At 36.9% G+C, this 12,952-nt stretch overlaps 1 protein-coding gene across 1 annotated transcript in view; it reads right to left on the bottom strand.

Annotated features, from left to right (window-relative positions):
- The window catches only part of LOC132855753 (gamma-aminobutyric acid receptor subunit alpha-2), a 47,556-nt gene extending 37,259 nt beyond the window's left edge, over positions 1-10,297 (bottom strand). The window contains exons 1-3 of the mRNA XM_060884942.1: positions 10,004-10,297; positions 9,322-9,402; positions 4,452-4,567 (exon numbers count right to left, since the gene is read on the bottom strand). Of these exons, the coding sequence (XP_060740925.1) occupies positions 4,452-4,567; positions 9,322-9,392 (187 nt within the window). The 5' untranslated portion in view covers positions 9,393-9,402; positions 10,004-10,297. The remainder of the gene's footprint in view (positions 1-4,451; positions 4,568-9,321; positions 9,403-10,003) is intronic.
- Between the last annotated feature and the right edge of the window lie 2,655 nt (positions 10,298-12,952).

The raw sequence follows: 12,952 nt of genomic DNA, 5'->3' as shown, positions 1-12,952 counted from the left end.
TGCATTGTCCACATGTTTGATCAAGTAGCCAGTGAGATTACATACATAATCAATTCATTCTGCTACAATACTCAATAATGTGTTTACTCTCCAGTATAAATGTGATGTCAGGATAATGTGCTGCACATCACTTAGAGAGGAGACTGGCAGATCAAGATTAATCTTCATAAATATAACAGGATCATTCCGTTGTATTGCTAGTATTGATAAAATATATCATAGCAATACCAAAAACAATGCTGAAGGCTAAATCCAGTCCAGTCCTAATCTTAATTTATGCTTGTCGTCATGGTTACGTTCCAACACTCTTGTATGAGGCACATTAACTAAATCTGGATACGGCGTAATATTCTGAGTGACAGCTTAGTGCGAACAAAACATGTTTGTGTGTAGTCCTGGATCTCAGAAAAGAGAAAAGTGACTGAGGCAGACTGAATAAAATTTCCATTTACCCAGTCATTGTAAAGAATCTTTTTTAATAATACATTAAATGGAAGAATAAAACAAGTCAACATTCTTATACACACAATCAATACAGATGATGCAAAATTTTCTTGCATAGAAATAAATTTAGTTCAGCAACTGATGTTAGTTCAGCAACTGATATGTGTTAGATATAAAAATAAAAATAACTGTCGCAATTATTGTTTGATATCCTTATTTTAACCCCAGGTAGGAGCAAAAACTGAATCAGGAAATGAATTCAGCATGTGCCTCATATCACGTAAAAACCAGGACATAGCGACACAAAAACAGCTTGGTAATGACAGGCAGTAGTAAGGTGGAAATATACGACACCAAAAAACCCGAACGTCTGGTCAACTTTCACAGCAAACTTTAAAAGGCCAAAAAAAATTAGACGGCATTAAAAGATAACAATACCTGGTCAGACAAGGAAAGACAAACCTGTCCTTTTTTCCTCATTGATGAGAATCCCAGACAAGCTGTTATTTAAAGCGGTCCCACACTGTATTTATCCAATCATGGTTCTTGACACCGCAAATATGCAAATAAGAACGCGAGCCCAGGGTTTATTAATGTACAGTGTAAAACAACAGACTATGAATAGCCAGGATTAATTGTTAAGCCCGGGTAAAGTATTAGCAGTTTGAAATGTGAAACAAAATCAGTCAGGCTTGACTCTGTGAAAAGCCCTTATAAAGATAAACACCTTTAATATCACAGTTGTTGAATTTTTTTTTTTTAGACATCCTGTAGGAATTGTTCCATTTGTAAAAGTAATCAACTGATTGTGTGTGGGGCAGGTTGGGGGATGTTGGCTGATGTTGATGGGGGGTTGAGGGGTGGATTGGAAAGGGGAAATAAATGAGTGTTTTCACTGCAATTGAGATTCACCTAGCAGGCAGAAGAGGGCTCTAAAAATCACACACAAACCTCTAATAATATATTTCCATGTCAACACAAAAGCAGGAGATTTTGGTCAATGTTCACCCTGAAATTCTTTAAATGATCCTCAAAGAATTGAAATTAACCTCAATGTAGACACAGTGAATGCTGATCATCCAGGAAAGCTTTAATTAGCCCTTGTGCTGTTTAGATACGAAGAAACAAGGATGGTAATTTTGGCAGGAACAAATTGCCTGTAGCTCATGTACCCCCTGCCTGATAACAGGGTTATATTAATAACAGCAGATGTGCATTAATTTAGCACAATATGAAATAGAATAAATTAAGTATATTAACTTTGATTACATTAAAATATAAAACCTCAAATCAACAGAAATCTCAATGACCGATTTATAATGACAATAATTTCACACTCTGGTGATGTTATATTATATTTACATTATTTTATTATATTTATTGCTGATTTGGCATTTGTATTTTAATGTCATTAATTTAAATAGATTTTATGTATTTTAAAATCTACTTTACTATTTAGATACAGTAAGGTTTTATTTAAAAAGTTATAATTTATATAATATACGAGAGTCAGTTCTGGTCCACTAAGCTGATTGGCTGAGAAGCATTCGAAAAGTGTTCATATTTATTATAACTACACTTTCACTTTGTTTATCACTCCATTGTGTTCACGATGGAAAATTTCACTTCCTAGTTCAAAAACATCACCAGTAGTCATGGCATTGAATACTTTCCAGGACTATTTTGTCTTAAAATATGAAAGATCATCAGATGAAAATGAAAAGAAAGAAGGGGAAACAGTTTCACTCTAAGCAGCTTTAACAGAAATTAGTTTATCATACTGATTTTTCTTTTTTATTATTCAATTATTTACAAAAACATCTATTTTTACAAATTTTTTTTTAAATAAAAACGTTTCATATTGCCTATAAGTGTTTTTAATGCAACACAACAAACCTATATAACATTGTATACTGCAGAAATTACAGTATATTTTTTTTAACCCTACACTGGGTGTGAGGCAGGAACACATCCCAAATAAGATGTTGTTCAATGCAGAGCAGCAAGCCCACATCTAATGGCATGTTTTTTTTTTTAAAGGTAGGAGGAAACCTCTGAAGCAAACCCACACAAACATGGGGAGAACACACACAGAAACTCCACACAGGCAGTAACTTGAGCTCAGGAGTGAACACTCAGCTGTGAGGTGGTGCTATTCGCTCCACCACCATACAACAAAATGAGCCTTTATACAAGAGAAAACTGTAGGGTACAGTTTATAGTTTATAGTAAGATGTGTATAATACTCTTAAATCTTTTGAGAACCAAGTCATGACTAATGGCCACTGCTTATTAGAGCTAGCTTCATTAAGATATGGCAGGCGGACAGTTTGCGGACAACAACACGGATAAAGCAGCATACCAGCATACCAGCATGCTGACACAGTCTGGCACCCAGACAGGCGAAAAACATCAAGTAAACATTGAAATTATTTGTGAAGGAAAATCAATAGTGTAATGGTATTTAATGTTATCAATTTTGTCATATAATCGTTCAGTTATCACAAGACCTTTTGACTGCCAAAGTCTCCCTTTATCCCTTAATGACAGAGGTTAAATGTACTACCAAAAGCACATTATTTGGACAAGCAGTGGATTATATGGAGTCAGTAAAGAATGGAGCTTGACTAAGCTAATCATTCAGCATGACACTGTCTCTGAATGTGACAAAAAGTGTTATAGCAGACACAACATGCAGTGACATGAAGCCATGAAGAATGTAATTACACCAAACTTGACAAACGGGTGATATGTTTGAGCGGTGGCTAGAGGTGAAACAAAAACAGCATTTCACAGTTTTTACTTTTATATCTGTAGCAAATACTCTGAGGAGTTTGTTAGTAAGATCCTACTTGCTATGCACCCTACTCAAGACTGAAAACCGTCAATTTCACCACTAGAAAATGTGTGGGTTAGTCTACAAAAACCGACCTTATAGAGACCTGTAGAGGGTTTTACAGGGTTTTTAGGTGGTAAATAGATTTTGCCATTTATTTAGGCCTAATTCTTTGCCAGTTTTTAATGCTGCGGGTATCTATTTGGCCTGAACTGTTATGAAAGCAGGTGGAAAGACTATGAATATGAGCTCCAGGCATAACTCTTTCTGGAAAGCAGTGAGACTTTGGTGTTCAGCAGTAAAATTTGCTGTAGGGTGAGTCAATTTGTGTATTTTTTTTAAAGCAGTCCCTCAAGAATTTTGCAGAATTTTTTTTTATGATTTTTCAAAAATGCTTGATCTTGCAGTACAAGACCAGGATGCTTATTTCACACTACTACCAGTGAAAAGACATATGCAATTACTTTCTAAATTACTCTCTAGCTGCACTCATGTTCACTGCACGTGAATCGAAGAGCACTTTGACTGATTGCATGCTGTAAAGACGTTACACGATACAGTTTGGCCAAAATCTTGGAAAACTAGATAAGGTCATTTTAAAAAGAAGCCAAGCCCTTTTAAATTTTGTTTCATTTTCTGTTAATTTCTGCAATTGCAAAATCAAAAAATCCTGGAGGGACTGATTAAGCTTCAGTAAGTACCTACAATTTACCAAGGTTTACCTGCTTGTCCATCATCCCAGGTTACACGAGGAAAAGCTTCGAATCTACAGATTGTTGGTAGGATACACGCTAGCTCTACGATGCCAGTACACAAAAAAACAAGCTTCGAATCAAATACTGACTTGGCAACTGTGGTTTTAGAAATGGAAGTTTTCAACTAACTGTTTGTGGGAAAGTGCAGGAGTGGTCAGGCGTGTTCATTATGCTGAGGAAACACTTGACGAAGCACTGGGCATCTAATCTTAAAGGGGCCATAAATTATTCACAGGCTTTAAAAGCTGAGGCAAAGGACTTGCGGAGAACTTTTAGGAGTGCTTGTCAATTTAATTAAAGGCCTATTTTTTCTGCAAAAAAGCAGAAAAAAATGTTTCGAAAAAACTTCTGCGACACCTATAAATTCAAAGTCAGCACTTGGACATGCGATGTTGTTAATAAGTGTCAAATCTCACCTCCTAGTCCAGGCCTGAGCCGGTTATCGTAGCCATCCAGGAGTCTGTCCAAGATGCGTGTGAAGAGAGTGATATTGTTTTTGAAGGCATCAGTTGAGGTGTCTGCACTTACTGACCTAAATGATAGAAGCAAACAGGTGAGCATATGCATGACGTCTGCCTGATACGACGAATCAGAAATGCATCTTATCGTTTAAGAATACTGACTGGAGTGATAGTTATTTTCTTGCACGCACTAAGGATGTCTTAAGAGTTTACTATCAGTACAGTCCTACTTAACTACCATCCATTTAAATATATTTTTTCTATATGTTTTGCAAAATAAACTGAAATGCAGTTGCAACGCTGTTCATTTGCACTTGGTTTCAGTTTGGTTATAAAACATATGAAAACTATATATGGAAGTGGGATGATGCATTACCAATGCAATTATGCATTAATCTCAACTTTGACCAGTAGCTAGGCAACAGATCCTCTGGTATATCAGCTGCATGATGTTTTGATGGTAAGGGCTGAGATGTTCGCACAAGTACAAATCCTACCCATGGGGCTCCGGAGTGGGCTGTCACATCAAATCTTAGGGCATGACAAAGAGACAATTTTGGGCCTTACCTCAACTCGTCAACACAAAGGAACACAAGCACATCTCGTCCCGGACCAGTGCACAAGCAATTCTAATGCAGAGTCACGTTCAATATCAGACTACAAAGCACGGCATATACTGGAAACCCCAAATGACTTTCCTGTTACTCCTGTTTTTATTCCTATTTTATTCCTATTTCTATTCCTATTTCATTCCTACATTATTAATAAACATGTTTATGTTCTGTTAGACTGTTCTACTAATAACAAAGGCATGTGTGTGAAGTGAAGTGGAGTTGGAGTGACTATTCAGAGCACATGATTTTTCCCCAGTGATTAGAGTTTGTCTTGTAGCAGCCACTCCATATCGCTCCAACACTAATATTATTATCTAATAGCATTTACAACCTGACCCAGTGCATTAGCTGTTTTCTCGCCATCAAAAAAAACTGCCAAGTACTTTCTGCTAGTAGTAATTTGCTTGTGTTTCAAATCTTTATATACATCTGAGAATGAATACAGATAACTTTCACTCAATTATTCCTTGAAGCAAATGGATTTTGCTTAATAATGATGAATGTAAATAAGGATAGAGTGATTTCTAATGGGAAAGGTCATTGAGCACTGAAGCTGGGGAGAACTACTAAGCTGTGAAAGTACAATGAGGATTTCGTCTTCTTTAGGGGAGGACAAGGCATACATTTATTAGTTCGCCCACTGGGAAAGTGAAAGCCGATGTTCTGGTTGCCTGGAAACAAACTGACGGCTAAAAAATGGTAGCTAACAGAATGTAATAACGTGCGGCAAAGCTAGTAAAGCATCCATGCATTAATATTAACGAAGGGAAATGAATGATTATCACACTGTTTTTGTGCTTACGACAGTCAATTCAATAGCCAGAATTTTGACTGTAATGTTCTCTTCTCATGTCACATGTAAGTTGTGTTTTGCAAAGCTGCATGTTCCTCATTCTGAAAAGATCATCTGTCATTCAAACATCATACTGTACCTGCTTAATAAAATCAGTACTGTATATCATTGTTCATACCATTCTTAGGCTGATGCGTATCGCGCAGCAGGTGGTGAGATTTGGAAACATGTGACTATATATACATCCATGTGTGTTGTAGACCACATACAGAATGAAAAGTCAATAAAGTCAATTCCTTTTCTGGTTAATACAACTGGTCCAACAAGAAACAATAAATAATAAACTAATTTCCCAGATATGAAATGTGCCCCAGGCACCTGGGCTAGTGATTTGTCCTGCTCACATCTCTATTTAGATGATCTAGCAAAATCACACCACAGTTCAGTCTAAAGCCATAGATGGAGCCAAACCATTAATCGGTTTTGTAAATTGGCTGTGTAAATGGAAATGATTGAGCTGCTCTTATGCTCATATTTAAGGCTATAATGTGGTCTAGTATGTAAACTGAAGCTCTATTTCCTTTCTTTTTTATAGACAGTGCAGATCTACAAGGCTATCTTTTTGGATAGCCTAATAAAGTTTTTGCATGGGAAATAACTGTGCGTTCAAATCCTCCTAGGAGGTCACAATTATGACATTAGGTAGGTGTTTTAATTTTTTACGTTTCTAATCTATACAAAGCCGCTGTAAACTTTGTCATACCATAACTGTACAATGGTATTATATTATCTTGCTGAATTATACCAAACAAGATAATAACTGAGATCTGCTCACGAGACGAGTAAACATTCAATATCAGCAAATTTATTGTCAACTATAAATGTTCCACCCATTGATTCCACCACATTTCTTATTACCAATCCATCCATTTTGTAGTGCTTATCTTACAAGGGGTTGCAGGAAACCTGGATTCTATACCAGGGACTTGGGGTACAATGAAAGTTACACCATGGACAGGTTGCCATTCCATCACAGGGTACATAAGCATACACATACACACACACACACACACACACACACACACACACACACACACACACACACACACACACACACACACAGACACGCACACACACACGCACACACTAATTTAGACATGCCAATCAGCCTACAATACATGTATTGTGACCAGGGAAGGAAACCCTGAAACAGCTCTATGTACACAGAGCAGAGGTGGGATTCAAACCCCCAACCCTGGAGATGCGAGTTGATTTAAAATTAATTCAGTCCACATGGAAATGCCTTAAAGTTCATCCCCATTTCTACCATTAATGCAAAATATTCTTAGTTTTATACCCATTCCTGTTCACCTTTCTATACTCACGCTGCTCAGATTTGTTTTTTTCAGGTCAACACTATAAAAGCCAGAACATTCAACCCTATGCTTTTACTGGCCAAAGAGAAATCAGCCCTGCTCTCTTGCTTTCCACTATAGATTGGCATTTTAGACTGAGGTTTTCAAATTTACAGGTCAAGGATCACCTAGCTAAAGATGAATTCAAATTCTACCAGAGGCAAATGCGTCTTTCTCATCCTGTGACCTTTCCCCTTCAGTCGTGACCTTTTTCACTAGGCAAATTTTATTCACATTTGATCTGAATGCTAGAGCAAGCTGTCAAAGCTCATAAAATTGCTATGAATGTTAAAATGTTGCTATAAATGTTGCACCTCTGCAGTGATGTAGTATTCTTAATACAAATAAGGGAAAGCATATCATTCTGTCCAGCATATTCCAGTCATTTAATGGGTATGCTGTATATAGGATACAGTTTTGTTCTTTGACAGACTCTTACACAAAACCACAAATCACAAAGATAATGGGTTTGCTGGCTGGAAACAGACAGCAACCAGGCAAATGTAATGACAATAAAACCCACAGTAGAGAAAACAAACTCAGATGAAGTAATTTTAGAGTGTTCAGTTAATTTCATTTGTCATTAGGCAGCATTAACATTAAATCTCAGATGGAACACATCATGTGGATAACTGATTAAAGCCAGTATGAACCGTTATGTCTACCACCACCTATTTTTATATGGAACTACTGCATGCATGTAAATGCACCATCTGACATCATTTGTAAGCTTATGATTTGTTAAAGGCTTTGATTAAATGATTATTGACTTCATTTGACTTTTGGAAAACAAAGTTTAAGCATTCATTGGTCATCATGTTACAAAGCAAATTATTTCTCATTCAAAGCTCACAAAAACAGTCAATACAAACATTTAAAAGTGTTTGATGATGTAGATGTTAAGTCATTATAGCTGTGTAGAAACTACTATACTGAACAAAACATGAAACATGCTTAAGACCTTGATACGTTGCACACCAGCTCCAAAGCTTGACAACAATACCCAAATATGAATTTAGAATAGTGCCATAGGGCTTAGGGTTGTTTGGAACAGGGTCATTGCTTCATGTGTCTAGTTCATCTAGTACTTTATATCTGGCACCAAGACTCTAATGGATTTTGCCTACATCCATGCTTCTTAGTTTATCCCTGCTTATTAGTGACCTGATTCTCTGGTTCTCCACAAAACCATACACCATGCATTAATGAGCCAATCAATATTGCAGAAAAGAACGAACATTCAGATGCTAAAACAACAAGCACCACATTGTGCTTGATAAACACTTCACATGCAGTGTGGCCAGTTTGCATTTTTTTTTGTCCAGCTGGACTGCTTCTGGTTTGATTGTGTTGGGGGAAAACAGGGGAGACAGAAAAAAATCTTACTGGTTTGAAATGATATGATCAATCTGAAACATTTTCTATGTATTCATACACCAAACCACTGACTGACACTTTAAGCTGACTAACACTGTCATCAAGGCTTGTGCTATTACAAGCATCAAGCATAGTTGTCTACAATATGTTTGAGGTTTTATTTGGTGCTGTTAAGGAAATGGAGTAGAACTGGCAGGTACATTTTGTGGTTGTATAATTGTATAATATTTTGTATCTTTCCTATGCCAATCTTTGCTTTAACAAACTGTTACACACCTCCACCTAGAGGAATTTTAAAAACGCTTAATGAACTTACTCATTCCGACTAAACCAAGCCTAGATTTAAAAAAAAAAAAAAACAAAACAAACAAACAAAAAAAAACACCATCAACAAATCAAACAAAAAAACACATTGTTCCTGTAAGAACTGTCTGACACAAGACGCATTACTGGAGCGCAAAGTGCGCCTTTTACGCACAGAGGGGGCTGAAGCTGGACAGGTGTGATTTCACGGATGGGAGAGACTTAATAACCGATCATGACAATTCAAACGGGCTTTATAACAACAGATCAAGAATTCTATACTTCACTGACATTAGACCAAAGAAGGTGATTTGTATTCTTACCGCGTGCTCCAAAATAGCGTTATGGAGATGCACAACACCAAGCGGTGAAACGTCAACAGCTTTTCCCTCATATCTTCACACCTAACACAGAAAACCAGTTGAATGCAAAATGCAAACAAAGCGACAGAAAACAAAGGACAAAAAGAGAGTCAGTGCTAAGCAAATAAAAAGCGCACAGTCGCGATAGACTGGGCAGAACGCGTGCAAGAAACACTGCGATTGATGTGTTGCATCGTAAATAACTTACTGGCGTGCAACCCGTTTACATGCAATGCATTTATAATAAATAAATAAATAAATTCATTAATTCATCAATCACTAAGGTAACAAAAGGACTTGGTATTCAGTTACACGTAAATCTCCCTGCGTTGTAGAAGAAGAAACATAGCATACATAATAATAATAATAATAATAATAATAATAATAATAATAATAATTCCTTTCTGTGCTCTACATCAATTCCAACTCAGGCACGAGATCAAGTTGAACCAGCAGCCCGTTATTCACGTGCGCTTCAGATGCATCCGCTATTTAGTTGTTGACTGGCGTCTATCAATTAAACACGTGAATGCAAATGCATTTAAATCTCATAACCTGTATAAAACGTAATATATTTGCTTTTTTTTTTTTTTGCTTGTTTTGTGTTGTTGTTGTTTTTTGTTTTTTTTTTTGAAACACCCACCTGATACGCCTGAAGTGTGTCCTTTCAGTGCTCACGAGAACAAGATGTATTGTAACACTAAACCTCTATGGAGGCTTGAGAACGTTAAAGTTCCGTCAGGCTGCCACGGTGTGTGTGCGTGCGTGTGTGTGTGTGCGCGCGCGCGCGCGCGCGTATTAAAAACCGGCTCGAGCGCGCTCGTGGTACGAGAACGTGCGTTAATGAATTCTCCAAAATTTCTTAAAGCCGAGTTTAAAAAGATCCTCGTTTAATTCACGAAATCTTCCGTGGCGCGACCGATAGCGAAACACAGCACCAAATAATGATCACTTTCAATGATTTTCTCTTTATTATTATTTTTTTTTTTCAACGTAGGAGAAACTACACAGGGAAAGACAAACGGATCACAACTGGGTCCTAAAGAGAGTTGATTTCAGTACCCGATGCACAGACACACACATAGGGCTAGTACTAAAGTAGTGTATATAGGGGTACATCTCATTCTTCCACACTTTACGGTACGATTCCACGATGCAACGATTCGATATTAAACGATATAGTATTGGATTTAGTAGCATGAATATGTTTATGAATATGTTACTAAGTTTATTCAGAATTTGAGACAGGCCTTCTACTGATCCACACATTTTGTATATGTTGTAGAATAGAGGTTTCTGCCTTGATTCATTTCAATCTTTGCTTTTTAATTGTGATGCGTCAATCCCAATCGTTTGATTGTTACACCTCTAATACTATGGGTGTTACGTTCTTAAATTTACATAATAAACTAGTCTTAACCATACAGTCTGCACAATGAACATTTCAGTCATTTGCTGTTTTGCACAATCCTTTACAATATCTCAGGTAACTGCTGCTGTAACACTGTGTTCATTCCAGTATTTCTGCACATGCAATATTGTTTGAACATACAGTATTTACACTGGTCGGTGCTGTTTCTGGTTTTGTTTATTGTCTTTTGTGTATTGTCTTGTAATTTTTTTGTTTGCACTGTCTTTTGTCCTGCACTGTCTTGTCTGTCTTGTTATGCCTTGTCCTGCACTGTTTGCACCAGGTTGCACAGATGCACTTTATGTATCTAGGACTAACTTACTAAGTCCTTAGCTCTGTCTTTGTTTTATGTAACACCCTGGTCCTTTAGAAAAGTTGTCTCATTTCACTGTGCACTGCAACAGCTATATATGGTTGAAATGACAATGAAAGTTTCTTGACCTGACTTGACTTGTCTATGGACAAAGGTCTGTGGGCATCTGATCGTCACACCCATATATGCTTGTGGAACATCCCATTCCAAAATAATGGCCATTAATATAGATTCTGCCCCCTTTACTGTAATAACCTCCACTTTACTGGGTGTAGGCTTTCCACTATATTTTAGAACAAGCCTGTGGTGATTTACATTCATTCCGTCACTAAAGCATTAGTAAGATTAGGCACCCATGTTGTTTAAGAAGGCGTGGCATGTAATCTGCTTTCCAACTCTTTCCAATGGTGTTCATGGTGGCCTTGGGAAACCATGTTGTTATGGACCTTGCTCTGTGCATGGGGAAGCATTGTGCTGAAACACATCAGTACTTTAAAGAGAATGTGGTTGTATGCTGAACCAAAACCAAAATATAATCAGCACAGCTGTGTGCAACATTGCGTAGATAAAATAGGCCATTGTTTAGTTTAGTTGCTGAGCTATAACATGTTCTTCTAAGCTTTTGATAACTGTGGTGTATAATAAAGGTAAAAACATGCTAGAAGTGGCAGCAGAGATAGCAATGTACCACGTTTACAGCAGTTATGGATTACATATCCAAAGGGTTTTAATGCAGTCTGTGTTCCCTGCCAAGAGAAATAGAGGTTGCTGTAGTATGATTTAATGCAGTGATGGAGGGAACAAATTGTGAAATCCAATCTACATTTCAGGGGAATCACAGACAGACACAAAATGAATGAGAACTACTGTAGTAAGGAGCTTGATTGGGTAAAAAATATCAAATGGCAGAGAATAATGGATGCGAATGCATTTTAATTTGTATACTGAAAAGGTCAACCGTGAGGTAAAAGTTTGGTCATACACTGTGACTAACCCTGAAACTGTGCCAATTATAAACTCCACTAAGTATCATATAATTTATGTATAATATATATTTATGTAGAAAAATGTATGTAGACTGCAGACATTTCAAATCCCCCACACTGGAACCAGATCTCAATGTTTTATAACAAGACTGCCTCAGAAGGTGTATTAAAGAACGGTTGCTCAAATTATTTATCTGTATTTAAAATATGCACAGAAACCAAATGGCCAAATCTACAAAACCTTCTAAAGCCACATGTCTTTGAGAAAGTTATACAGAAATGTTTGCAAAAGTTTATTGTGACAAGAATATTCAAAACATGATATTTACTTGACATAGGATGATTGGTTGATTGGTGTAATTGTGCTTGGTGAAATGGTGAAATTCTTGGTGTTCAGGATTCACTAGTGGCACATATATGTTATTTTATACATGCTATAAACATCCACTATACAGATTAAATGTAAACCTTTTTGAATTGTTGTGCAAAATATTCCTAAACCCCTACATATCAGGAAATTGTGCATCTGCTAATGATTTAGGTAAAATCCATCTCACTGGATTTTACAACATTATTGAATGTCATCACTGCTGAAAATGTCATTAAATTTCTGTTAAATTTCTGTCAAGCTGTTAAATCTTGTTTCAGTACCTGCCCCATACATTTTGCCATCACTGAGAAACTTGGCAAATAAATAATCCAACACACAACCCGGAGCCAGAATGCATAATCAAATACATGACAAATAACAAAATCAAGACATTTCCATTTGCCAACACCATAGACAGCAAAGTTTTGTAAGAGCATATTGAAAGCATACACCTCTAGTGTAGCAATAACAATCCATGAGCAGAATAGCAAACAGGCTTCTTCACAGGCACT

This window comes from Tachysurus vachellii, chromosome 13, assembly GCF_030014155.1.
Source record: "Tachysurus vachellii isolate PV-2020 chromosome 13, HZAU_Pvac_v1, whole genome shotgun sequence".
In the NCBI taxonomy this organism is placed as follows: Eukaryota; Metazoa; Chordata; class Actinopteri; order Siluriformes; family Bagridae; genus Tachysurus; species Tachysurus vachellii.
Note: the sequence above shows the minus strand (reverse complement) of the source record. Positions and strands in the feature narration are given on the sequence as shown.